This window comes from Diplotaxodon limnothrissa, linkage group LG20 (genome assembly GCF_057381915.1).
Source record: "Diplotaxodon limnothrissa isolate DT_005_m linkage group LG20, D_limnothrissa_male_GT1.1, whole genome shotgun sequence".
NCBI classification, from domain to species: domain Eukaryota; kingdom Metazoa; phylum Chordata; class Actinopteri; order Cichliformes; family Cichlidae; genus Diplotaxodon; species Diplotaxodon limnothrissa.
Genome location: NC_140615.1, coordinates 38168486 through 38193721, shown reverse-complemented (window position 1 = coordinate 38193721; position 25236 = coordinate 38168486). Strand labels below are relative to the sequence as shown.

The 25236-nt window shown below is 44.1% G+C and overlaps 4 protein-coding genes across 7 annotated transcripts; 1 reads left to right on the top strand and 3 right to left on the bottom strand.

Annotated features, from left to right (window-relative positions):
- The first annotated feature begins 1480 nt into the window (after window positions 1–1480).
- Window positions 1481–5792, top strand: LOC146611464 (rhamnose-binding lectin-like). The gene is made up of 15 exons (XM_085345380.1): window positions 1481–1511; window positions 2041–2073; window positions 2834–2935; window positions 3117–3210; window positions 3283–3386; window positions 3458–3502; window positions 3594–3726; window positions 3963–4066; window positions 4222–4266; window positions 4361–4493; window positions 4583–4686; window positions 4784–4828; window positions 4965–5097; window positions 5177–5280; window positions 5767–5792. The coding sequence occupies exons 1-15, from the start codon at window positions 1481–1483 to the stop codon at window positions 5790–5792; spliced, it is 1236 nt and encodes a 411-aa protein (XP_085201506.1).
- Window positions 5793–6654: 862 nt separating this feature from the next.
- Window positions 6655–12656, bottom strand: atp6ap1a (ATPase H+ transporting accessory protein 1a). The gene is made up of 11 exons (XM_085344699.1): window positions 12529–12656; window positions 11732–11858; window positions 11317–11391; window positions 11034–11227; window positions 10574–10614; window positions 10356–10441; window positions 10114–10263; window positions 9597–9754; window positions 9366–9416; window positions 8908–9145; window positions 6655–8144 (listed from the first exon to the last, which is right to left on the bottom strand). Exons 1-11 carry the CDS (start codon window positions 12654–12656, stop codon window positions 7935–7937), a joined length of 1458 nt encoding a protein of 485 aa, XP_085200825.1. The 3' UTR covers window positions 6655–7934.
- A 1685-nt stretch (window positions 12657–14341) lies between these two features.
- Window positions 14342–18382, bottom strand: tafazzin (tafazzin, phospholipid-lysophospholipid transacylase). Of its 2 annotated transcripts, none has more exons than XM_085344701.1 (11): window positions 18348–18382; window positions 17049–17197; window positions 16576–16704; window positions 16456–16501; window positions 16281–16366; window positions 15753–15833; window positions 15631–15672; window positions 15485–15547; window positions 15262–15314; window positions 15101–15178; window positions 14342–14881 (listed from the first exon to the last, which is right to left on the bottom strand). In XM_085344701.1, exons 2-11 carry the CDS (start codon window positions 17155–17157, stop codon window positions 14780–14782), a joined length of 789 nt encoding a protein of 262 aa, XP_085200827.1. In that variant the 5' UTR covers window positions 17158–17197; window positions 18348–18382; the 3' UTR covers window positions 14342–14779. The 2 variants fall into 2 exon arrangements, with proteins under 2 accessions (XP_085200827.1, XP_085200828.1); XM_085344702.1 differs by having other exon boundaries at window positions 17049–17175; window positions 18348–18376.
- An 829-nt stretch (window positions 18383–19211) lies between these two features.
- LOC146611461 (mitochondrial carnitine/acylcarnitine carrier protein) lies at window positions 19212–25036 on the bottom strand. 3 transcript variants are annotated; one of them, XM_085344353.1, is made up of 9 exons: window positions 24837–25036; window positions 23713–23799; window positions 23417–23544; window positions 21679–21769; window positions 21177–21294; window positions 20977–21049; window positions 20770–20879; window positions 20478–20599; window positions 19212–20377 (listed from the first exon to the last, which is right to left on the bottom strand). In XM_085344353.1, the coding sequence occupies exons 1-9, from the start codon at window positions 24936–24938 to the stop codon at window positions 20315–20317; spliced, it is 894 nt and encodes a 297-aa protein (XP_085200479.1). In that variant the 5' UTR covers window positions 24939–25036; the 3' UTR covers window positions 19212–20314. The 3 variants fall into 3 exon arrangements, with proteins under 3 accessions (XP_085200479.1, XP_085200480.1, XP_085200481.1); XM_085344354.1 differs by having other exon boundaries at window positions 20478–20593; XM_085344355.1 differs by lacking the exon at window positions 23713–23799.
- Between the last annotated feature and the right edge of the window lie 200 nt (window positions 25037–25236).

Here is a 25236-nt window from a genome sequence, read left to right as displayed (position 1 = left end):
ACAGACATTTCTATAGTTTACAGAGGAAAAACAGGAACTCTCAGTAATTGTGATTTTATTACTCTGGTGCAGCATGAAGGGCCGCGGGGGAAACTTATAAACTTATGGAAACACAAAAGTGCAAAATGTATCCCATCCATCACATTTCCCAAAGCCATCCAGTGGGTGGAGTAGTCGCCCGTCTAATTTTGGCCCCCAGACCTTATGTTTGACGCCCCTGACGTAGATCGTCCTCCTCAGCACTTCTTCCACCGTTACACAGCAGCTCGGCTCTTTCCTCGTTTTATTGACTTCCTTTGAGAAACTTATGAATCTCTTTCAGTTCTGCGCTTTTTAACAGAGCTGCTGACACATTATTCCAGCTGTCTGATGAATTCATTTTGTTTTTATGTAATGAAATTGCAAACGTGTCACTCTGTAACACTTTGTGCCGGGCTCCTTGTCTCTGCAGAGAGCCGAGGAGCCTGATGATGATTCAGAGGTTTGCTGCTAGCTTTCACACAAACACACAGATACGTGTTTTCACAGCAGGATGTGATATCCGTCTGTCACAGTGTTCATGCAGCTGTTTCACAGATAACCTCAGCTGCTGTTCTCCATCCAAACGCTGCCGGAGCCTTTATTTAAGCGCTTGTTGCTGATTGGACGTGGGCCTTTCACCTGCTCCACACTCTTATTTTAAATCCAGAGGCGACCACGGTTGGACTTTTAGCTCCTGGACTGTGGAACGGCCTCACTCGGCCCGTCGGGGTGATTCTGTGAAAACCACCTTGTTTTAGTTTATGCTTGATTATCGTGTCCTTCACTTCTGCACGTGAACGTGTGAACGTGCGCTCGTGTTTGTGTCAGTATGTTAAGACTGTGAAACACTGCGGCTGAACCGAGTGTTTCAGAGACGATGACCAAAGCTCCGCGTGAAGGACGAGCTGCCAGCGGTCACGACGTCTCTTTTCTGTCACATCGTGATAATTCTGAATAAACGCTGATGGTTAATGAAACTGTACAACAGTCATGGTTAAAGTGATGATCACAGCTTGTTGACCGAAGGCCTTTTAACCACCTGTGATGATCTGAATGCTGGGGGGTGTCCCACAGTCCGAGGTGCATTTATGCAGCTTTTAAAAGGATTTCCTTCTTTAACCGATTCAACATCTCAGTCTGAGAAAGAAAAGGCTGTTTTGTGTTGTGGCTCCATCTTCTCGAGCCACGATCCAGTTCAGGGTCGTGGGGGGGCCTTGAGCCAATCCTGGCTGACACTGGGCGAGCTGCGATTGGCTTCTATAATCGTTTCTTATTGATAGCAGTTTAGTTTTCTCCTTGGCTCTGCTGCACCTGATAAGCATCGGATTCTCATTTTTCCATTGGCTGCTTGTTTTGCACGTCGGTAAAAGTTCTCAGCTAAACGGCGTAAATACACCAAGGTCTCCGTCCGACCCGCCATCGGCTCAGCTCGTCACCGACAACCAGACCTCCGAACACGATGCTCTGCTCCGGACTCAGCAACACGCTGTGTGAGTAGCACACACTGATAATCCTTCATGCAGAAATGCACGTGTGCTCGCTTTGCTGCAGATTCTACTTTCATAGAGCAAATAATCAAACAGCTCTGTAGATACACGTGTTTATTGATCAGACGATCAGGGTTCATGTGCTGCCTGAAAATAATCAAAGGGTAAGAAATGGTTTATGCAGGATGGCTTTTAAGCTGACAGGATGGGAATACAATTCTGCTGTTAAATAATTCAGTCATTGAATAGAAATAACTTTATTAAAAAGCTTCAAATGTTTCCAACATTCTTACAAGAGACAAACATCTTTAATCTAAATGTTTATTGGAAGGAGCTCTGACATCATCTCATGTTGTTGATAAAATCATTTGTATGCAGATGCTGAGCTGCACTGACAGCGAATAGAAATATGATCGGGGTCTCCGACCTTTTACTGCAGTTTTCTCCTTTTTTCATTCGATATCATTTCATGTGTGAGTTTGGAGACGAACCAAACTCAGTCTAACACTCAGGTTTCCTTCTTGTTTTTCAGTGCTGGCAGCAACATGTTTACTCGCGAGTTCAGGTAAAAGTCTGTTTTTGTGCTTCTCTGTTACCTGGTTTATTCTCATTAATGGACATTTTTAAAAATGATCCTCACCTTTACTTCTCTGCCCCTGAGCTGCAGGCCTGGCTCATCGTGGGATTTGGAAAGTAGTGGGGATATAAATCTGGCAGATTTGAATAAACTGTGAGATTAATGTGTTTTTCAGTCCACATGAGCAGGTGCACGCTCTTAGACAGCATCAAAGGTCAAAGGTCAGACACTTACAGAAACTCTTAGAAGATTTAAGCTCCTATTTGAATTTTAACACAGATCCAATCAACATTAAATTATCTGTGGAAAAGTTTCATTTACCACAAACACGGCGGGAACACCTGCCCACTACCCCCCACTCTAAATCACACTCGTGTCTGCCTCGATTCAACGCCGTCACTCTCACCTCGTCACGTGACTGTTGCAGCTTTCAGAGACAGAAAAGCCGTCAGACCGTCGGTTTGTGCTGTGACTCTGCGTCAGTCAGCTGACTCCATGGCGGCGCTAACTGTTCAGCAGGAGGAGACGAAGAGCACAAAATAAAGATAAATGAATCAGTGAAGGAGAGAGAGCCTCAGATAAGGTCAGACGTTTAGTCTCTGCTCCCAGCAAACAGCCAGGCTGTCCTTGAGTCTCATCGTAGAGTCAAAACAGCAGACAGAAGCCGTCGGCTGACCCCCCCCACACACACCATCAGCTGTGAGCTCATACCCACTCTGCTTTTTTAACTCTTTATTTTTCCCTCCAGGTGTAACCCGAGCCAAACGTTTTGTCCCGTCCACTGCGACTGCCATATCCAGCACCAGAGTGATCACCTGCGACGGCCACCTGGTCCAGCACCTGTGCTGTGGTAAGGCAGACACAGACTGTATGTAAAGGATGGCTATAGATTTAAAAGCCAACACTAAAGAACCCTAAGACTAAATTCTTTTCATGTCCAGCTGGGGGCGACACCTGCGATTGTAAAAATCCATCCATCTCTGCTCTGAACCTCTCTAATCTCTGCTTTTGTGTCATACTGCGTGAAACAGAGAGCGGCGTGATCGTTGTGGAGTCAGTCGAGCACACATGTGGAGATGAAGAACACTGCTCTCAGCACCACAAACTGAAGGCCATCAAGAAGAGGTGACCACTGTCGGTAACAAACATTTGCAACAATAACACGATCACGTCAGTGAGCTCCATCTCTCCCCACAGCTGTGACGGAAAGAAAACGTGTGACATAGACATCCAGATCTTTGGTACTCCTGTTCCCGGCGCCTGCAAATACCTGGACACCACCTTCGCCTGCTTCCCAGCAGGTCTGTATCTGGATACTTCCAAACTCTGCCCGTGAGTTGTTACAGTTTGTGACGCGGTGTTTCTCTTTCAGTCCACAGCACAGCGTGTGAAGGATCCAACGCAAACCTTCGGTGTGGTGAGTGGGGCAGTTCCTCTGCGATTCAGGTGGATTTGTTTCATTGATGTACAAACATGGTGCTGATTTAACACGGTGAACTCTTCCTCAGATGAAGGAGAGGCTATAGTCGTCTACTGGGCTGACTACGGGCGCCGCGATACGACCACATGCTCTCAGCATCGTCCAACCCACGAGATCCAAAACGCCCATTGCCCCAATCCCACCACTAAAGTCGCTGACAGGTACCGAGGCTCGTTCTTCCCTCAGCCCGACGCAGATGTGACTGAACACTTCACAGTTCATCCTGCTGCTTCTATCAGCAGTCACCTCGTCCCACTGCACCACACAGATGATGTGCTAAATGTTTCTCTTCCCAGGTTACAGGTTAACCCTGGTTTCCCAAACTGTGCACACTGGTTTAGATGTTTCCTGACAAAGTATGTAAAGCCTCTGTTGACTCACTCACCTGCTTTCACAGCTGTAACGGGAAAAGCAGCTGCATTATTGAAGCGAGCAACTCAGTGTTTGGAGACCCGTGTCCAGGCACCTACAAGTACCTGGAGGTGGCCTACGACTGTGAGCGTAAGTACCTCAGAGTCGTAACAGAGCTCCAACATGCCCTCGGGACACTTTGCTGCAGAGCTTTGGTCCCTACGAACATGTTTTGAGTGGATTTTTGAATCACAGTGATGAAATCTGTAGATGAATTTTTAGTTTCTAATTTGCTTCCTCATCAGTGCACACCGTAGCATGTGAAGGGTCTCAGGCAAACCTTCATTGTGGTGAGAACACACGTCATACTTTTGTATCGTTGGTGGATTGGTTCAATAGAAACCCAAACACAGTTATAGTTTAACTCCATGAACACTTCCTCAGATGACGGACACATTATCGCCGTCCACTGGGCTAATTACGGACGCCGCGATACGACCACGTGCTCTTACCAGCGTCCAGAATGTGAGATCCAGAATGCCCGATGCATCAATCCCACGTCTAAAGTAGCTGACAGGTACAGAGGCTCGATCTTTGCTCAGCCTTACATCTTCACTCAGATGTATTTCCAGCCTCGGCCGACTCACTCATCGTCTGCTTTCACAGCTGTAACGGGAAAAGGAGCTGCATTATCGAAGCGAGCAACTCAGTGTTTGGAGACCCGTGTCCAGGCACCTACAAGTACCTGGAGGTGGCCTACGACTGTCCGTGTAAGTGCCTTGAGGCTTTGATACCTTCAAAATATGGTCAAAGACAAATCTGTGCTCGAGAGATTAATCTGCATTTGGAAATGTGTTTCTTTTTCAGTCCACAGTATCACATGTGAACATTCTTATGCAAACCTTCATTGTGGTAAAGTTGCTTCTTTTCTATTCATCATTTAAAACTGTGGTGATTTCATGCGATAAAAATAAAACATGCAAGTGAAAAAGAACTGATATATCAATAATAACAGGCTGATAGTTTAACAGTGTGAATTGTTCTTCAGATGAAGGACACGTTATAGTCGTCCTGTTGGCTGAATACGGCCGCGATGACTCGACCACGTGCTCTTACAAACGTCCTCCCGCTCAGCTCAGTAACACCCAGTGCTCAATTCCCACCAGCAAAGTAGCCGAGAGGTACAGACTCTTTACACTTTCTCTCTGATGACTCGAGTATTTAGAGCCTCTGCTCACTCACTCTCATTTACATTCACAGCTGTAACGGCAGAAACAGCTGTTCCATCAAAGTAAGGAACTCTATGTTTGGAGACCCGTGTCCAGGCACCTACAAGTACCTGGAGGTGGTCTACACCTGCGAGAGTAAGTGCCTCAAAGACCCTTTGAACGACTCCTGAACAGCTCAAATCTCTGCAGACACCAGAAAACCTAAAATCATGTGTACTCACGCTTACAAAGCTACGCATCAAAGCTCGCCTATATTTCAGTAGATGGGACTTTATGCGCTCAAATTGTGGACATAAATATTTTGTACTTGCAAATCAGGTTTTAGGTCCAATCAGAGAACCTCTGATTGGATTGTTAAATTTGTGATTGACATGACATTGGCCAATCAGATGAAGGAAGAAAAATAGGGTCAAGAGTTTCACACATATTTTTTGGCTAAGTCCACACGCAAATAAATTATTTTTTTTTTATATATATATATATATATATTTATTTTATTTTTATTTTTTTAAAAACGCACATACAAAACTGATTTACAAGTACAAAATATTTATGAGGACAATTTGAGCCCATAGGACTTGATATGAAACTCTTTGTGAAAATAATTTGTTTTCTTTGCAGATGTGATTGAAGAAGAAAATCCATGAAATCAATAAAACACCATGTTTGTGCTTCAAATGGAACGATTATCCAATCAGTAGTCATTAGGTAGATAAATCCAATGCAACACGTGGCCTGCAGGACAGTCAGGCTGTCGACAGATGATTGAACGTCAAACTGATTAAACGTCTCATAATTTTTCCTTCTTATTACAAAATAAAATTAATCGACCAGCCCTGCCTCAGCGTTGTGTTTAACATTATAGGTGTCCATCCCATAATTCATGGACAGGATGCTGTGTGCTGAACATGTGAATGTGTTAGTGTCACTGCAGAAGGCAGTCAGACAAACACGACTCCGGCAGATGATTTCAGCCCAAACTAATAAAGACCCCGCCCCAAAGTTAACGTGTTACCATGGTGATCTGGTTAGGAAAAAACAAAACTTTAAGCTCAACATACTGAGTAAAGTCCTTAATGTCAGTCACTGCATGGTGTGTGGCCTTACTGAGGTCCTCAATAACGTGACCTGTAAACGTGCCACTCTGAACATTTATACACAAAATCAAACAACTCCATACAAAACCACTGTAACATGTGCACATTCTGAATATCTAAACACGGTGACAGCATAACTACACTTTGAATTTAGATTACGCCGTAGCCTTGTGAACGTTCGCTTTGTTTTATACGCTTAGCTGTTTATTTAGTTGTGTGAAGGGAACTCGCAAAGTAAGACTTTCTTTGCTCAGCGTAACTATTTGTGTTTTGCAGTCTTCTTCTGATCTGCACTAATGCTCCCTCATCTCAGCACAGGCGTCTTTAAACTGTGAGCCCTGTTCTCTTCAGACGGCCTGCGAGCGCTTCTGAGACAGACTGAAATTAAACACTCGAGCTTCGCCATCTTCACAGATGTTTTATTGGAGGTCACAGCAGCACAGGACCAAACATCGACGATGCTCATCATGGAAAAAACAGACAGAATTCCACATTGAACAGGTTTCAGTGCACTTCAGTAATAAACACAAAAATCAAGTAAAACTACTCGGACTGGAAACTTTAATGCTTCATTATCAGCTTTTTCCTCAAATTGATGGAGAATGTTGGAGTTAATAAATAGAGTGGAAATGATTCCTTTAGCATCCATAAACAGAGCGGGCTCCCTTCATTCAACATCTACACCTCACTGGTCAAATAATGTAAACACAAACACACTAATTACATCAGTTTCACCAACAAATAACTTTTTCTATAACGTACATTTGTTCCTGTATGTACAGTCGTCCCTTTCCTGTGTTAAATGAATCCAGCCTGAGGACTGGGCTCAGTTTACGCCTCAGGTGTTTTTGAAGGATTTTTCCAGAGTCCTCACAGAACAAAAGCTGCACAAACTGTTCAAATTAAACTGTTTCAGTCCGGGCCGAGACTACATGCACAGGACCACGAGTGCATCAGAGGGAGCACAGAGAGTGAGAGCTGTGCTGCTGATGTATGCAGACGTTAGCAGGTTTTTATCCCTGCAGCCTCAGACTCAGCTGAGAAACAGCAAACAATAAAAAACAATTACATGACATCATATTACATGAAGTACAGGAAGGTTTAGGTTTTCCATTTTAGGATCATATTAATGCTCAATAAGTAAGTAAATAAATAAATGTAAATAATTCTCAACACAACTTTGGACCCTCGAGCAGTACAGCCAGTGTACAGCCCTGTGATCATCACCAAACAGACGTGTGGCTGAGAAGTTCCTGCTGATGTTAGCTGAGGTCACGGTCACACTGTCATGGAAGGTCTCAGGTTTGAGACCCTGCTGTCACATCATCCCTTCATATTACAGACTGTAGCTGATTTACAGTGAACACAGTCCAGGATAAAGTTTGGAGGATCACCCAAAGATTTGTTCATGTTCTACATGAGTCCGTGTGTGTTTCTCAAAGATCATTAAGGAGTTAATTTGGAGGCAGGACTCTGGAAAAGCATCCAGCCTACAGAGGCTGACACATGAGGACAAACTGAGGCCAGCTTCAGCCCATATTTCAAATATAAACGGACACATTTATGTACCAGTGAATAAAACCTTATTATGATCGCACTGAATAATGCCCAAATACAGATGGAAGGGGGGAGGAGTGGAAGCATTGCAGTGAGAGGACAGAGTGGAGGGTGGACAGGTGTGGTGCAGGTGTGTTACTCTGTCTGTGGCACAGAGATGGCCGGGCCTTTGGGATCATCAAAGCGGTCCATCGTGCGCAGCTGCATGATCATGTGCAGGCCGTAGGTGAGCACCAGGACCATGAGCAGACTGGTGATCAGACCCATCCAGATCCCTGGGGAGAAGAAGCCGGCGCAGTCGCTGGCGTATGAGAATTCACCACCGCTCACATTAAAGCCCTGAATCTGACGGCGAGAAGGAGAAGGGGTTCAAAATGTGGCGTTTGCTTCATTTCAGACTCACATAACAGGCCAGAAATCTCACTGACATACTCATATGTTTATAAGTAAATATTTTTTTTAAATCTATTTATTTATTGAATGAATAGATGCGCTTCTTTGGGGTTGTGTGAGGAAGCATCATAAATATTTACAAGGGGCCGGGTTTAGCCGGGCCGTGACGTAGACAGGAATCCTAGTATACTAGGACACGTGTCCAGAATAAACGGAAACACGGGGAGAAGTTTCACCTACAAAAATGAATCCATTTCACTAATTCAGCCCAACTGATGAGCTGAGGGGGGCTGAGCCATGGTTTACGGCCTTTGGACCAATGAAGACGAGCGGGGATGTGAAAAATTAGCCTCTGTAGCTCAGAGTGTGTATTATGTGTTTTATCCTATTGTAAAGTGTCCTTGGGTGACTTGAAAGGCGCTCATTAATAAAATGTATTATCATCATCATCAGACGGCAGGAAGGCCGGCCACCATTACAAATAAAGTGTGTGCTAATATTTTTATTTCATTTGTAATTTTAGCTTCCAGCTGTTATAAAACCAGTATAATCCAGTTCAAACCAGTATTCTTCTGCAATTATAATTAATATGGTCTGAAAGTCGCTCTGCTCATTGCTGTCAGCACATGCAGACATCCAACAGAGGAACCATTTTACACCTGACATCTTATGTTGGATTTTTATTATTATATCACCAAAGACCAAACAATCTTACCTGGAAGTCTTCAAAGGAGACCCTCCACTGATTGGCTGGGTCTTTGGATGTGCGCGGGATGAGCAGCGGCCACTGGAAGTTGGTGACGGACTCGCAGCGGTACGAGTACTCGGCGGGAGCGTAAATGTTCCTGCTGCCGTTAAACGTGGCTTTGGTACCGTCGTACTCCAGCTCCACGGCGTCCAGCGTGAACCAGCGCCGTGCCGACACCTTGTAATTCCGCTGACTCAGAGCAAAGCTGAAAAACACCAACGAGCAGAGCATCAAATATCTTTAACAGCAAAACAGGAAGTTTTCAAGAGTGCAGCAGGACTGATAAATGTAAAAGTATAGATATAATATAATAATGCATGTGTGTGTGTGTGTGTGTGTGTGTGTGTGTGTGTATTCATATCTTTATGGGGACCAGAAACAGGAAGTTTACTACACTTTTGGGGACCAAAATCCTGGTCACTTACATCAGTTTGAAGCTGCGGTGGTTCAGCACGTTCTTATAATTCAGAACCAAACTGAAAGAAAAAAAACTCACGTTAAATTTACACCCGCAGCAGCATTTCATGAAAAACAAAACATTTTAAAACATTTGAATTTCAGACTCCAGTTTGAGCGGCGTCAGAGCTAAGTGATATTCACATCACAGCATGAATGATTGTTTTTACATATTGTATTATGTCACAGGTAAAAAGCACCTGGCTTTGGTTTTGTCGCAGCTTGAGCCGTCGAGGTTGGGGGTGACGCCTTCTCCAAAGGTGGACGGGGTGAGGTCGTGCTCCTCCCAGCGACCGCTGCGCAGGATGCTCACCGACAGGCTTTTAGCCCACAGCAGGATGCAGCTGTTCTCCCCCTCCTGCAGAATAACCAGTGAACAGAAAGGTTCTCCTTACAATGGCATCTGGATTTTCTGCCACAACATCTTTGACGTCAGCGCCACCCTGTGAGCTGCCGACCCAAGTTTCAAATTAGTTTGAGAATATTCTGGATTTTTATTGCAAATCCAACATCGTGTCAATGTCAGCGCGTTAACTTCATTCATGACTTGAAAGTTCTGATTTTGCTCTGCAACAGTTTGTTGTTGGTGGGATTTACAGTGAAACAGAAAACAGCCTTTAGGAAAAAGAGTTCAAATGAATAAATAATCACGATTACAAATATGAAATGATTTAAGGAAGCAGAGTCAAAGTCCTGCTCAGGTATCTGTGACTCCACCTTGAACTCGACGGGTGGGTACGTTTCAGCCCTCTCCTGGGTCCTCCGCTGCTTCTCCCGTTCTCTACCCCTCTCCTTGTGTCCCCCTCTGACCTGCAGCAGCGAGCGCCCCCCACCCAGACCGGCCTCCATAGAGAGAGACGCTGCCTCCTGTGTAGAAAAAGAAAGATGGAGGGAGGGGGGCAGGTATGACAAATGGCTGCAAACATGTATAAATGTTTCTGAATGAGACTCGGACTCACCCTGGAGGGCCGCAGGGCGGTGTAGATAGCCGTATACGGAACAGACTGCGACTTCATGATGTTCAGCACCTGACCAATCACTTCATCTGAAAAACACGCGTCACAGAGAAAACAGTCACAGGAAAAGATGGCAAATAAAAAGCTCACAGATGATTGTGAGAATCGCATGCTTCAGAGTCTGAGCTCCACAGTCACTGGGTCAGATTAAACAGACTCACCGTTTCCACTGAGAATCTCTTTCGCTGACAAGAGATCAGCTCTGAAACGACAAACGAGGCCAGGAAGGATGGATGAGTCTTAATGTCTTTGGAGGAGAGGCTTCAGTGTTTTTAAAGCTCATCCAGATGAAGTGTGTGGGTTATTTCCCTTCTAGAAAATTACTTCTTTAACTTTACCGTGCGACGTCTGAGAAATTGAATTTCAATTTTTAGAAAATGTACAAACAGCGACATCAAGGCCCGTTTAGAAACCATTATAACAGGATCAAAGCCTGTGGAGGACATGACCACAGCTGTTCTATGTGAACTCAGTTCACTGAGCTCAAAATGAGCAAAACTACCAGCTGCAGTCCAAGACAGAGGATGACTGATCATATCATTTGTCACAAAGTAACTGGCAGTATAAAATGTTTACAGCAGGAAATCCCATTAACGGTTAATTATTGAACAGTCAACAGACCCGATGCCGTAGGGCAGTCTGAACACGAGCAGAGCAGGCGACGAGGCGTTCAGTCTCAGCTGGCTCAGCGTCTCAGGGTCCATGTACAGAGGGGAGGTGTCCAATTGGTCCTGCAGCTGGCCAATCACTGCATTGGATGCAGGCCAGGAAACAGCAGGTAAAACCAGAGAGGAGGATGATGACATCAGAGCTCCCTGTGACAGAAGAAAAACCATGAGTGACCGACACACACCTGAGAGTAAACCGGAAACGTTCTGTTTGGTTTGTTTCATCGTGATAATACCTCCAGGTTTGGAAACACATTATCCTGCTTGTTTCCAAAGGCTCCTCCATACATGGTGAAGTCCTCGATGCTCATCTGAAGACCGAGAGGAAAAACAATGAGTCATAAATGTTTTAGACCACAGAGAGCAAAGAGAAACTGTGAGAGACGGTTTTAACCTTCAAACACTGCTGACCTGTGAGGCCGTCTGCCATTAGTTTTAAAAGTCTTGACCAAATTAAATAAAGAAATACCAAAACTTGAAGAGTTCTGATAAATGCGAAAAGGCTACATGATCATGCACATGAACGGGGCGGGGCCATATAAGAGCAAACGAGACGAGGAGCATTTGTGCTTGTGTTTAGCTTTAGTGCCTCAGAAGAAATTTAAAAAAAAAAAAAAATCAAGGACACTCAACAACAGCGTGAGGGTTTACCTTGTCCTGAAGGAAGAGGACTATGTTATGTGGTCCGACGTCCAGAGCTTTCTCCAGGTAGGAGGCCAGCTGCTGCTGCCCAACGATGTGCCCGGCTGTTGGAGGAGCCTGAGCTGGCAGGGAGATGCTGCAGGAGACACCAAGCACAGGTGGAGGAGTCATGAAGTGCTGCTACATAACAAGAAGAGTCCTCTACCAGACAGAATCTGATGGATTCACAGTGAAGCGGTTTTATTATTGTCGTTTCAACCATCTGCAAGAACCTATACGGCCTTTAATGAGAGAGGACCAAATTATCTGCAGATAAACCTGCATCACGTCAAACAGCACATTCCTGATTTTCTTGCAGATACAGATGATTGAATATTATTAAAACAGGAGAAAAACCCAAGCACTTCACAATGTGAACTTCTCACATCCGAAGACCCCCATCAAAGGCCGTCAAATACATAATTTATTCGTTTTTACAGTATGAAAGCCTTTGATAACACATGCTGCTCTGTCTTCTGTGTGTCAGGCAGCACAGACAGATGCAGGAGTGTTTGCTAGCTGTCAGGTGGACTGCACCCGTCACTCATTGGGCCTGCAGGATATTCTCATGTCACGTTCTCTGACTTAACCTCGTGTTTCAGCCAGTCCGCTGAAATTAAACGTTTTCCGGGCCGTGTACTGTGGTGACGAAGCAGAGAACATAGTTTTTGTCCGCTGTTTGTCTCACGGCTAACCGTTAGCCGCTGAGGTCGCAGAAGGAGCCGCGGAAACGGGACCAAAATCAGTAAAACTTCACGGCTACGCACCTTCCGCTGGTCCACAGCAGGAGCGGCACCTGGTCGTCGCAGCTCGCCAGCTTCAACACGTTCAATAAAGCGAGAAAAACGGCCACAGCCGCAGTGATGCGCCGCCGCTGCAGTGCCCCCGCCGCCATCTTTACAGCCTCTGACAGCACGCTCGTGACGTTTCACGAGATCACTTGACCAGATCACGTGACAAGACGGCGCAGCGGCGGATGTGAAAAAGGAATTTTTATTTTTACTTCAAATGTATCAACGTTTTAATATTCTATTATTTGTAAGTGTTGTTTTATTTTGCTAATATTAGACACAATGTAGTAATGGCAAATAACCATGATTTATTGTTCACGTGATACTATTATTTCAATGTCATTTAATGTTATTAAATGTTTTCTTTTTTAAATACAAATACAAGTATTATTTACTGTAACAGATATATTGGAAACCGTAATTCCCTTCGACATGTCCAATTAATCATCCAAAGTGAGAATATTTAACTTTTCAAAGAAACATCTTAAAAATTACGTTCTGCAAAAATATGGAAACATTCACGATTTAGCATAAACTGGTCATCTTTAGTGGCTTAATGTACACTTTGTCTACATCAGGGGTGCTCAATCCCAGTCCTCGAGAGCTACTGTCCTGCAGCTTTTAGATGCATCCCTACTCCAACACAGCTGAATCAAATGTTTGATCACCTCTTCAGCATGCCATCAAGTTTGGAGAAGGCCTGATAACAAGCCATTCATTTGATTCAGCTGTGTCGGAACAAGGATGCATCTAAAAGCTGCAGGACAGTAGCTCTCGAGGACTGGGATTGAGCACCCCTGGTCTACATAAAGTGTAAGGTTTGCTAAGCACTCATTATGCCACCAAACTGTTCGTGGATCTGTTAGACTGGTGCAGAGTTTAAAGATGAACCACAAATGGAACAAATTCAAACTTAGAAAAGTCAGATTCTTTATTGGACTTCACATCAAGTATAGGAAAGAGTGGCAATCACATTAAGGCGATACACTTATAAAATTAGCACAGATTTTGTCCCTTATAAAATCCTTTTTGTCCTCTGTGATAAAATAAGTTATGTACATCGGTGATGGGGCAGCATTCAGGGGTTTTAGGATTAACGGGAAAACTTTGATTGAAAAAGAAAATTATCAACACAACTCAGAGATGACTGAAAAACAGCAAGGAGCAATCCAATGATCAAACATAACAGTGCGATTACCTCAATCATTTACTGCCTGAGCATCTTTCTGATAACAGCTGCAAACATCTGGCATGCAGCACTTTGACTTCCTCATGCACAGAGGAGCATGATGAGTACTAATATTTAGTAGTTTAAACAACAGCAGCTTTACATCTTAAAGAAAAAAAGAACTGGTTATTAAACAGATCATCAAAATTGAACAATTCAGCAAAACTGAGAAAAGCATTCAGCTGGTGCAGAGCCCGATCAGAGCAGGATCATTTCTCCCACACTGACAAGTTACCAGATAAAACGTGCACTCCATGACCCGTTGGTGAGCAGCTGCTGTCTGTTGCTAGGTGAAACCTCCTTGTTACTTAGAGCCTGGCAGAAATACTTATTCATACATAGTGACTGGTGGTTGCCAGGCAGTCACCAGGTGCTCACCCTAGTAACTGGGACTTGGTTAACTAGTCTTGGTTTGCTGCCCTTTTTGAGATCTATTGTGTGTTTCACCAGTAAGAAAAAAAACAAAGTTCAAGGCTATTGTTCACCGCACCCTCCCCCCCCACACACACACACAAAGGTCATGAGGTTCACTCGCCCATCCATCACCCGACCTCCTCTCTCCTCCTCAGACTCAACACCAGCTTCTGCTGCTGCTCTGGACTTCAAAGTTGGATGACATGAAAAGCTGAATCATCAAAATCAAAATGCCTTCTGATACCAAGGAGGTAAAAGAAATTCTCCTGAGGGCTTCTGGTTCTAAAGGGTCCCAGAGAAACCATGTATTCATATGTAATCAATCATTCATACATCTGCAGTGCTACTCGTCCTGTTTAGGTGTGCAGTGGACCAACCTGATTTTGAAGCAATAACTGAATTACAAAATGAGTTAGTTGCATCCAAAGTTACAGAAATGCTCGTTTACGACTGTCAGCGAAACACTCTGAGGCTCAGTGATGTCTCCGTGTGGAGGTGTGGGAGCTTCTCTGTACATGGGGTGTTATCCTCAGGGCTGATGTGTGAAGGACCAGTGTCTGCAGGCAAACGCAGGACGGCTAGGACTCAGGATCTGGTCTCTACCTGCTTGTGCAGGGCCTCGGCCTGGGCTTTCAGGCTCCGAAACTCCACCTGGACAAAATCCGTCAGGGTCTTCCTCATTTCCAACTGAGGGGAAAATTTGAAACGTACATTCAGTATCTGTTATAATTACTTTCTACATTTGAGAAAGTGAAATCTGTGAGAGTTAGTTAGGATTCAATCATGGTGTTCATGGTGACGTCCTGAAACCTCCTGTTTTATCTGACAGAAGAAGTTTTTTGTTGTTTTTTTACTTGCTGGTGTCAGCGAACTTCATGACAGCACCTTAGATGAAGCCGTGCTCACCTGGCTCTTGTTTTCAGCTCGGAGGGTTTCAACGAGATCTTTGACACTGAACGGTTTCCCCACGAGGACGGTGATTCTCTGGAAGACAACGAAATATGTTGAAAAACAAAAAACCCTCAAAGATCCGAACACATCCTGGAGTCAGACTGAAGGCGTCTCACCTTGCCCGTGCGAGGAATGTAGGGCTCCACGTTGGGCAGCACGTCGCTCAAACCTGACATGAAGCAGAGAAGAAGTGATGCGTTTCCTCTGTACCTGCATCACTGCGTGGCGCTGTTCGCCGACCTTAAGCCATCAGACTGCTGCTACCTTGCTAATGTCTTGTGGTGACATCTTAATCTGTAGTCTGAGATATTCTGAAGCCATAACAGGAGCGTCACTCACCCACGTGCCAGAGCGGCAGGATTATCGGATTAAGCGAGCACTCCGCTATCAGCCGACCAACACCTAAAACCACAGAAGCACAAATGTTCACACTGATGATCACAGCACGACATCTGCTCCAACAGAGACGCACAAACTGCGCTCACCCCACTTTAAACGTATGAATTCCTCCGTCATGTTGATTTTGCCTGAAATAAAATCAGAGAAGAAGAGTTCATTTTCACAGTAAGAAAAAAAATAACGACATGTGAGGAGGAGGTTCACAGACCTTCTGGAAAGACGTGCACCCACTCTCCTTTGTTCAGCTTCTCCAGAATAAAGTCCATTCCTTTCTGGTAAACGCCATCACCTACAGACACAAAACGGTTTTACACACGTTTTGATCACTTAAATAATATCGTGTAACAATGTCAGTGTGCCTGTTTGCATGTAAGAGTCTACATGGACTTGTCCCATTAAGGTCTGTGAGCATTCCTCACTCATTTCTGTCTATTATGTCAAGGCTTTTTGTTTTCTCTTATATTTATGTTATTAGTTTATTAGTAAGTTTAATGCGACTGGCTGCATGACTGTGGAAATTTGCAGTTTTGCTATAATCAGCCAGGTTTACAGTATGTTTGATATACTTGTGTTCGTGTCTTGTCCTTGTTAAATAATGGAAAGAAAGAAAAAGAAAACGTCTGCTGAAGGTTTTCTGTCATTCACAGGACAACAAACTGAAACAGTAAAAGCCCGACGTTCAGACTTCTGCTCGGATACTTGGCTCATGTGGTGTGATGCGCTCAGATGGGCTTACCTCTGCAGACGGGAACACACTTCCCTCGGCTGAAGAACCTGGAGTGCAGCTCTTTAGTGAAGCAGATGTCAGATGCTGTAGGTGTCCTGTCCAATCACAGGTAAGTGAAAATTACACGTCCCTGCTTCTAAAACATTAACAGGCTGAAGCTCAGAAGAAACGAGATGAAGCTCACCATCGCATCTTTTTGAAGTTCCACAGCTGCCTGAGCCTCAGGACGCCTGCCGCAAACACACGCCGTTACCATCCAAGTGTTAACCAGCAGTGAGATTTCAGATCGAGTGTCTGCTCTTACCCCAGATGTGCGGATCATCCATACAGGACTGGTGGTTGGATAGAGTGATGAGGGGCGTGTCCGAAGGCCTCTGGTCAACCAGGTTCAACAGAACCTCGTGGTTGTGGACCGTCAGACAGTTCATGTACTCTTAGGAAGAAGAGCAGGAGGCAGGATCAGTCGAAGGTTCTCTGAGTGACATCCAGAAAATTAAGATGAACGTAAAATTTGCTTTCTTCTCGTTGATATCAGCAGCTCGCTTTCCCTCTAACTCCTCTGTGAAGCCACATCACTGTTATCTTCGTCCTCGTGTAGACTCTGTGCTGTACTGTGTATTTTATTTAACAGTACAGTTCAGTCACTCATGCTCTCACTGAGCATAAACACCCAGAGACCGTTGGAGGCAACCAAGGGACTTGATTTTCTTTTTAAAGAAGTGCAGTTTGCTGCTAATAAGCGAGAGTGTACAAGTTATCATTCAGCTTATAACTTACTGGTCCAGAAGTAGGAGTAGGAGCCCACCATGCCCATGATCAGTGAGCTGGAGACCCTCCACGGCAGAGCGGGGCATTGAGGGAACGGCCATCTCACCTCCAGGGGCATCACGGCGCTCTGCTGACACTACATCCACACACACACTCACCTGAACACAAAGCCACGCAGGGGGAGGCTGAATGACAGAGACAGCAGGTGGCGCTCAAACCAAACTCCTGCTGTCATACTGTAAGAGCTAATCTTCATTAAAAGCAACAACTTTATTTGTTTGGTTTTTGTTTCCTGTCAACAAAACATTTTGTCTGCTGCGTTTGAAAAGCAAAGTCCTCCATGTGTTATATGATTAAAAAGAAAAACAGCTTCCCACATATAACCGTATGTAACGATAATAATAATAATAATAATAATAATAATAATAATAATAATAACTCCATGTGAGTCCCTGTATAGTTTCTGTAAGGATTTTTATTTGCACTGAAAATGTTCAAAGAGGACTCAACATGCTCCTGTCTGCACACCTCAGGGTTAACCCTGAACTTACTTTGATACGGTCAAATCCTGCATGGTGACTCAGACCTCTGAGGTTTAAACCCAACTACGAAACAGGAAAGTTATCTGAAAACTGTCGTTTTTGTATCTCAGCCACTGCCAACTACAGTTTATCCGAACAACGTGTGTCCTCGAGTACATCTTAGAGTTTTATGCTATGCAAAAATAAAACAAAAACCTGTTGAAATGATGTTTTGGACCTTTAGGACACCGTAGCCACGCGAAACAGTAAAGTAAGTAAAGAACAAACAAAAAAATCAAAAGAAACTTAAAACGAACCAAATTTATAAAGTTGTGTCTTTGGAGTCTTTGTATCGTCTATAAGAGACCAAACTAAGTTTGAATAAATTCCACGTGGTTATATTTATGTCTCACAGCTGTCTCATTAGCTCACGCAGCTTTAGGATGAAGTGAGCAGGAAGAGCAGCCGGCTAACGTTAGCCTGTTAGCTCCTAGCCAAAGTTTACGGCACACTGACTTCTGAGAGACGTGATAATGAAAGAAAACAACGAAAAAGTTCATAGTTCAAAATTTAACTCATCCGAGTTAAATGTTAAAGGAGTGTTGTCTCAGCTAACGGTGCTCGGCAGCTGCACTCACATTATGTCAGATTAGCTAAAAACGGGTTTTATTTCCTCAGAAATGCAGAAAAAAAATTCGTCGTTAATTTTTCTGAAACTGCATAAAAACATTTAAAGACATGAAAACTCCGACAGCTGCAAACATCACCACATCTTACATTTCCTCACCTTTCTCCTGTCTCCTGCTAACAGGCTGATGGTCACCAACCCCGGAAGCTGTTATCACGCGCTGAACTATGGGTAATGTAGTTTTCGGTTAAACTTTACGTTTTCCCTGTTTATTACAGATGCGCGCAATTTATATTTATGTTTCTTTCAAACACGTTAACGCTCCATAAAATAAGACGACTTCAAGACGCTGTTATTTCCTTTAAACGGGTTTAATGTAGTCCATCAACCTCTTCAGCAATGAGAAACGAGGTTTTATGGGTAACGGAGTCTGGGAAGTAGGCCAAAGGTGACGGTTTTTTTCTTTAATCGGACCTTCTCTGTAAGAAAATAATAATTAAACACAACATATGTAGATGGCTCATTTAGTATTCAATCAGGATACAACTTCTGGAAGTAGCCAGTTATTACAATAATACTAAACTGCAAAAGCCCCGAAAATGAAATAAATAAGTACTGCGTTAATAGCAGCACTCAGCACCCCCACTCCTCTGTGTTATGTTGTCAGCATCGATGATAAGGAAATCTAGTCTATATAAACTAAACTAAAACTTTTGTCTATTGACAATGAAGGTCAAGATTAAATGCTCGGCTGACCGTGGTATTCATGTCCGCAGGGCCTATATATTCTTGTGATGTTTTGATCTTTAAAAATTGTTGGTAAAATAAAGTTTTCACAGATTTTCACATGTGAAACGTACGCACAATAGTAATTAAAAATACAGCTTTCCACAGTGCATGTTCATGAATATGTCTGTATTTTTTCAGTGAATTAGAAAATAAAATTAGTAAAAACAGTTTATATTTGAATTTATTTTGTTCAATGCAATCTTTAGATTCCATACAAACATTTTTGGTCTCATCATTATCGTCTGTTTTGCTTGTTATTTAAAATGACCATAAAGAAAAAAACCTCGTGCTCCGTCATGGCAACAGTATTTGCATAATTTCTGCTGTGTATTTGTTTGGTCTCAACTCCTGTTCAGGTCTCGCAGAGGCAACATGATCTCTTCAAAGGCTTCATATACAAATGCAGATGGAGCCCTTTGCCCCTGCAGTGGGCCAGTGGCCCATTTAAAGCAATTCCATGTCTAGCAAAGTGACGTCATCTATTTAAATACTTGGATTGAAGAAATACTGATGCTGGTATCTCATCACCATCCAGCAATGTCTGTTTGGGAGCTTAGTTGTGCCTGTGTAGCATTCACACTGTATTATTCTCTCTAATAAATAGCATGTACTTCACATTCCAGGGTACATACCAGGATACTGGACACACGTACAATTATTATGACTGCACTGGTGCATACGAGCAGCTGGGAAACTCTGCTACTACTGACAAAGGAAGAGGAGAGGGGGGAGGCATGTTTGGAGGCAGTGAGAGAGAAGGACAATTCATGAATGTAGTGAAGGAGGACAGGCAGAGAGTCGGTGTGACAGAAGAGGATGCAAAGGCAGAGAAGATGAAGGCAGATGATCTGCTGTGAAGAAGAAGAAGAAGAAAAGGTCTGGAACTTGTAAACAACAGGACCTGAAGATTTGCTGAAACTTTCAGTTTTGAGACGCCTTAACGCCCACTCACATCCTGGGCCATCTGACCTCAGGAAATCACATGATAGGGTGGGGCCAGGTTACACAATGAGCTCATCCGAAACTCTGGCTGATTGTGACCCACACCCGCTTTCACACCTTGGCTCATGTGATTAGAGGATCATCAGGGGGTCCTTTGTCCCTCTGTGGGGGGAAACTCCCACAGGGTTTAAATCTGGGACTCTCCACTATTTGACTCTAGAACTGAAGAAGCTGTCTCTCAAATTGTACATGTTTCCACTGCTCCCAATCTCAGGAACAATGACAGACGCCACGTTTTTGGAAAATATATTTTTAAAAGTTTAAAAGTACACGTTAGATTTATTTCACCAACACTGTTTGAGGGAGAAAATCTCCAGTTACTGCTTCGTCGTCTTTCACCAGCTCGGTGCGAGCAGGTTCAGGCCCTTTAATGCCACCTCAAATCCCAGAAAACAAGCCTGAGAGGGAGAGAGGAGAAGAAAGCCATGATGAACACGTGTGCACTGTACTGATATCAGGGGTGAGATAAGCATGTATTAATATTTGAATGAGTGTTACAGCGTTGGCTGGGAAGGCTCGCAGGAAAACTGCATTGAAGCCCTTGTAGAGAGCTTTAGGTCCTTCTTCTCGAAGCAGTGCTCGCAGGACATCAGCCAGACCTCTGTACTTCCCATCTGCAGCTACACACAAACACACAGTTTACCCATCCAGTGTTAATCTTATCCAGATAATAAAGCTAAGCTGGAAACGTCACAAACCACTGACTGATGTCATGGTGTCCTTGTTTTATGTGGTCTAAAAATCTACTAACGAAATGAAAATACTAGCTTCACTTGGACTCAGCTCTGACCTGTCTGGAAGTTGGACTTGAGCACGTCTGGGGGAAGAGCAATCACCCAGTTTAATATTCCGGCTACACCACCAGCCAGGAGGATTCTGGGAGTGCTGAGCTGAGACACACTGGCACACAGTCAGAGAGAAGTGAAAGCACAGATTTACAGCATCTGACAAATCTTTGGTCTTTATAGGAGTTAGAACTGTTCAAATGGATACTGACCTTTGACCCTCAGGGGTCAGGACATCCTTGAGATATTCATACGTGAGGAAGTACAGACCGCTAGAAGGTACGTCTGAGACCGAGATGGAGAGAGAAACAGTCACACCGCTAAACCTCGGGTCACCTCAGCTCCTCTGCTCGAGGTCACACAACACTGTCACGCACAAACATACAGATACACAAACCACAGTGCAGCGTACCTCTGATCAGAGTGAGCACAGTTCCTTTGTAGACGCTGCGGATCCCCTGCTCCTTATAGAGCCTGACCGCACAGTCCAGCGGACCTGCGTACTTGGACCTTCCACCGCTCGACTGCACCTGGAAAACACACATTTCACAACATTTACTTAAATACATAAATATATGTGTCAGTCATGCCTTTAAATATGTGTTGGATTAAAGCCTCCCATGGATATTAGTTTATAACTAGTCAGGTTATGGTATAACCACACGAATAAAAGTTACGCAACTGATGTTTAAAGCTGGATATGTGAGCAGAGCGACTTCTGCACGTGTCTGTGAATGAAGAGCATTTGCTCTCAAAAAGCACCGTAAATTATAATCAACCATAAAACAAGTGTTTACTTTGGATTCTAATTATTTCACAGGAACCTGACTGCACGCGTACACGCACACACACACACACACACACACACACACACACACACACACACACACACACACACACACACACACACTTACCTGTAGCAAGCATTTGATCCTCTCTCCTGGAGCTACTATCACTGTAGTGAAGACTCCTGCCAGACAGCCGGACAGGAATATCTGATGGTACCTGAACAGAGCAGGTGATGGAAGTTCAGCTGTGTAGAAGTCAGACTCACTCCCAGGCAGCCACCTCAGTAACAGCTGGGTACTCTTCCAGGCAGTTATCATGAACCATGACCCAGATTAATATTATTTTTCGTTTCCCTGGTCAGCAGGACCAACAGCATCTTATACGTATTTGAAACAGCTGTTTCCCTCTGGAACATCTGCTTCTACAACTATCTCTGCACAGCTGCAGAATTCTTTCAAACTCAATTCAGGATTTTTTGAATATTCGCTCGCTTTGAATCTCCACCAGCAGCTGAGGGAAACATCTGCCTCTGTAGCTGCAGATGCAATATTTGCACCAGTTAGTCTGCAAAGAGCAGTTTCTTGTTGCTGCGCCTGTGAGTCAGCTGCACATCAGTAGGGTGTTGATGGGGAAACCTGAGAGTATTTGGACACACTTCCACACATGAGCATCTTTAAGAGCAGCTTTAAAACATTCTTACAACAATAAATGAAGATTCAGAGATCAGATCGCTATGATGGGTGGATTAGGGCTTCTCTTCTTGAAATAGCTTTCTGATTGGTTGGATTGAAAGGTGGGTGGGGCTTCTAGACCAAAAATGAGACTGCTACTTATGACATCATACAGATCCAAGAGTAGAAAAGAAACTGACCAGTTTGAAGCCTGAACTGAAGTCATCTCGTTATTGGATCAATAATGTTTCGTAATTTCTCAAATTTTATGTGCAACGTATTTTAGTGCTGAGATTTTAAATCTCAGTGGGTCTTTCCTGGTTAATTAAATAATAAAATGTAAAAATTAATTAAAAGTACTGTAGACACACTGAGCTCAGTATTAAAACTATGGCCACCAGTGGAACATCAGTGCCAGGAAACAAAGGATATCAGGTCCTCTCTGAACACAGGATACTGTAGTTCTGCTCACTTAACTACAGACACGCTGACTGTGTTGCTATAAAGTCTTCAGAGGTGAGACAGAAGCTACCAGTGATCGCCAACTCATGCTTAACATTTCATATGTACGTCAGGGTAACAGGACGGGGTGTGTGAAGGGGGCGTGCTGCTTCAAATGAACGAATGACAACAGAAGGAAGGGAGGCAGGGCGAGAGTTATATATAGAGAAACACACAAGCGACAGTGTGTAAGCTTTGGAGGAGTGTTTGAAGGTTAAGGTGACGTTTAATGATTGGATCTAGCCTTTTAGCTGTGATAGTTACACATTACTGATGTTGAGCCTATTTTAAAAACAGCTGGATGTGTAACAGGTCTGCTCCAGCCTACAAACACAGACGGGGCTAAAGAGAAAGTGCGCTCTCTTTCACTTCTAAGGTGTTAAGCAGGTCTTAACATTGGATCAATTCAGCCTCAGATGAACAACAACACATGAGCCTTCACACCAACTCACTCTTAAACAAAAATGAAGCCAAAAAGCAGAAGCTGTAAGAGCACCCCATGATTCAGCAGCTTTAACAGCAATGAGCTGAAGCAACTGTTTCCTGTGTGACTTCATGAGTCTGTCACGTCACTGTGGAGTTTTATTCCACTCATCTTCACAGTGTTTCTTCAGTTCGATGTTTTCAGCATTCATTTATGCACAGCTCTCTGAAGGTGTGTGTGTTTGTGTGTGTGTGTGTTGGAACTAACATGAGCGGTTTTCCAGAAGCCGTCTGTTGGAGCTGTTTTCCAAGACCAAACCCAAAGAAACTGATGGCCATCATAGGAGCCACACCTGCCAGGGGCGCCCCCATGCCTTTATAGAGACCAAGGATGCCCTGACACACACACACACACACACACACACACACACACACACACACAAATGATTTTAAATGAGTTTCTAGTTTTTAATTAAAGTGCCTATACTTCAGTTGATGTGTCACATGTTGAAAACAGAGCTGCGTGGCTGTGGCCTGTGTGACTGTCCTGCAGAAAGCGCTCACCTCTTTGGATACGGTCTTGCGTAAGCAGTCATAGGTTCCTGTGTAAAGCACATACTGAGCGGCTTTGGGCTGTGTTTGTAGTCTCACCTGAAACACACAGTTTAAATAAGAAGAATTACACACACGCACAAACACACACAGTGACCATGCAGGAGGATTGCTGAGTGCTGTCAGACAGGAGGAGACACCCACTAACATCTGCTGCTCTGTCACTGATAAACAGGGCGGTGCTGCGCTCATGTGACGGTTACTGCGATGCTGTGATCAAACTGTTTCTTCACAAAGACTCAGTGTGTCGCACACAAACACACAGACGTGGTTTAGATAGACTACAAAAAGATCTGGATTAAAAATAATGCCCATGTTGTAACGATAGGTTGTTGGTATTTAGCATTTACATTAGATTTCTGCACATTCAAAGTTTCTATATGGTAAATGGCCTGCATTTGTATAGCGCTTTACTCAGTCCCTAAGGACCCCAAAGCACTTTACACTACATTCAGTCATTCACCCATTCACACACACATTCACACACTGGCAATGGCAGCTACATTGTAGCCACAGCTGCCCTGGGGCGCGCTGACAGAGTATGCACAATTATGTGAATAATAAAGTTATAAAAATCATAAGCAGTTATTACTTTAAAAAACTAAGTTATACGTTTTAGAAAAGGTGAAAATGCGACAGTGAGAGTAATGAGACGTTTCTATTGTGATGTGTTCAATACATGTGATGCTTCATCCCTTTACTTTGTTTTCGTCAGAAATCTGATTTTAACTTCGGGAGTTTGAGCTGCACACTTTGTACCCACGCTGTGACATTTCCTCGACAGTCTCCCGCTGGCTCTAAGCAGCCTCATTACTCCGTGTTCAGGTGGCCGCCTCGGCAACAGTTTAAGCCGGTTTGTCGGTAATCTCTTTAGCACCACGATCTGACATTTCCCGTGACTTCTTGAGAAACATTACCCCCCGACACACACACACACACACACACACACACACACACACACACACACACACACACACACACACACACACGCGGGCACACGTGGACGTGGACTGAATGTTTCTGTCTAAAGGTCTAAATCAGCTGTGTTGAAGCTCGGCTCGGGCTGCAGCTCTCACCTTGATGGTGTCCAGTGGGTGTCCGGCCAGCAGCAGACACGCTCCTCCGACACCCCCAGCCACGAAGTTCTTGAACGGAGACTCTCTGGGCTTTTCCTCCATCCCGCTGACCCCGCATGGCCCGAGTACACAGCCGGGCAACCTCACCACCTCACACCGCTGCTGTCCAGGGAGGGGAGGGTGCGACTGTCAGCTGTCTGTCTGTGTGTGTGTCTCTGTGTCTGTCTAAGCGCGTCTCTCTCTCTGTGGACTTTGTCTCTCAGAGCTGAGCGGAAACGAGAAGAAGTCTGTGAAGGTTCTCAGAAACGAGAAGAACAGTTATTCCTGTAAATAATTTATCTTCACAGTCACCCCTTCACATGTCCATAAAGTCTTTGCTTTAGTCATATGGCGCACTTTA

Coding starts and splice junctions, on each gene's coding strand:
- LOC146611464 (XM_085345380.1), top strand. CDS start 1,481: ATGCTCTGCTCCGGACTCAGCAACACGCTGT. Junction 3,387..3,457: donor CTTCGCCTGCTTCCCAGCAG/GTCTGTATCTGG, acceptor TTTCTCTTTCAG/TCCACAGCACAGCGTGTGAA. Junction 4,267..4,360: donor TCAGGCAAACCTTCATTGTG/GTGAGAACACAC, acceptor ACACTTCCTCAG/ATGACGGACACATTATCGCC.
- atp6ap1a (XM_085344699.1), bottom strand. CDS start 12,656: ATGGCGGCGGGGGCACTGCAGCGGCGGCGCATCACTGCGGCTGTGGCC. Junction 11,228..11,316: donor ATGTGTTTCCAAACCTGGAG/GTATTATCACGA, acceptor CTTCTGTCACAG/GGAGCTCTGATGTCATCATC. Junction 10,264..10,355: donor CCGCCCTGCGGCCCTCCAGG/GTGAGTCCGAGT, acceptor TTTTCTACACAG/GAGGCAGCGTCTCTCTCTAT.
- tafazzin (XM_085344701.1), bottom strand. CDS start 17,157: ATGCCCCTGGAGGTGAGATGGCCGTTCCCTCAATGCCCCGCTCTGCCG. Junction 16,367..16,455: donor AACTTCAAAAAGATGCGATG/GTGAGCTTCATC, acceptor GTGATTGGACAG/GACACCTACAGCATCTGACA. Junction 15,179..15,261: donor ACATTCCTCGCACGGGCAAG/GTGAGACGCCTT, acceptor GTTGTCTTCCAG/AGAATCACCGTCCTCGTGGG.
- LOC146611461 (XM_085344353.1), bottom strand. CDS start 24,938: ATGGAGGAAAAGCCCAGAGAGTCTCCGTTCAAGAACTTCGTGGCTGGG. Junction 23,545..23,712: donor GCAAGACCGTATCCAAAGAG/GTGAGCGCTTTC, acceptor TGTGTGTGTCAG/GGCATCCTTGGTCTCTATAA. Junction 20,378..20,477: donor GAGCCTTCCCAGCCAACGCT/GTAACACTCATT, acceptor TCTCCCTCTCAG/GCTTGTTTTCTGGGATTTGA.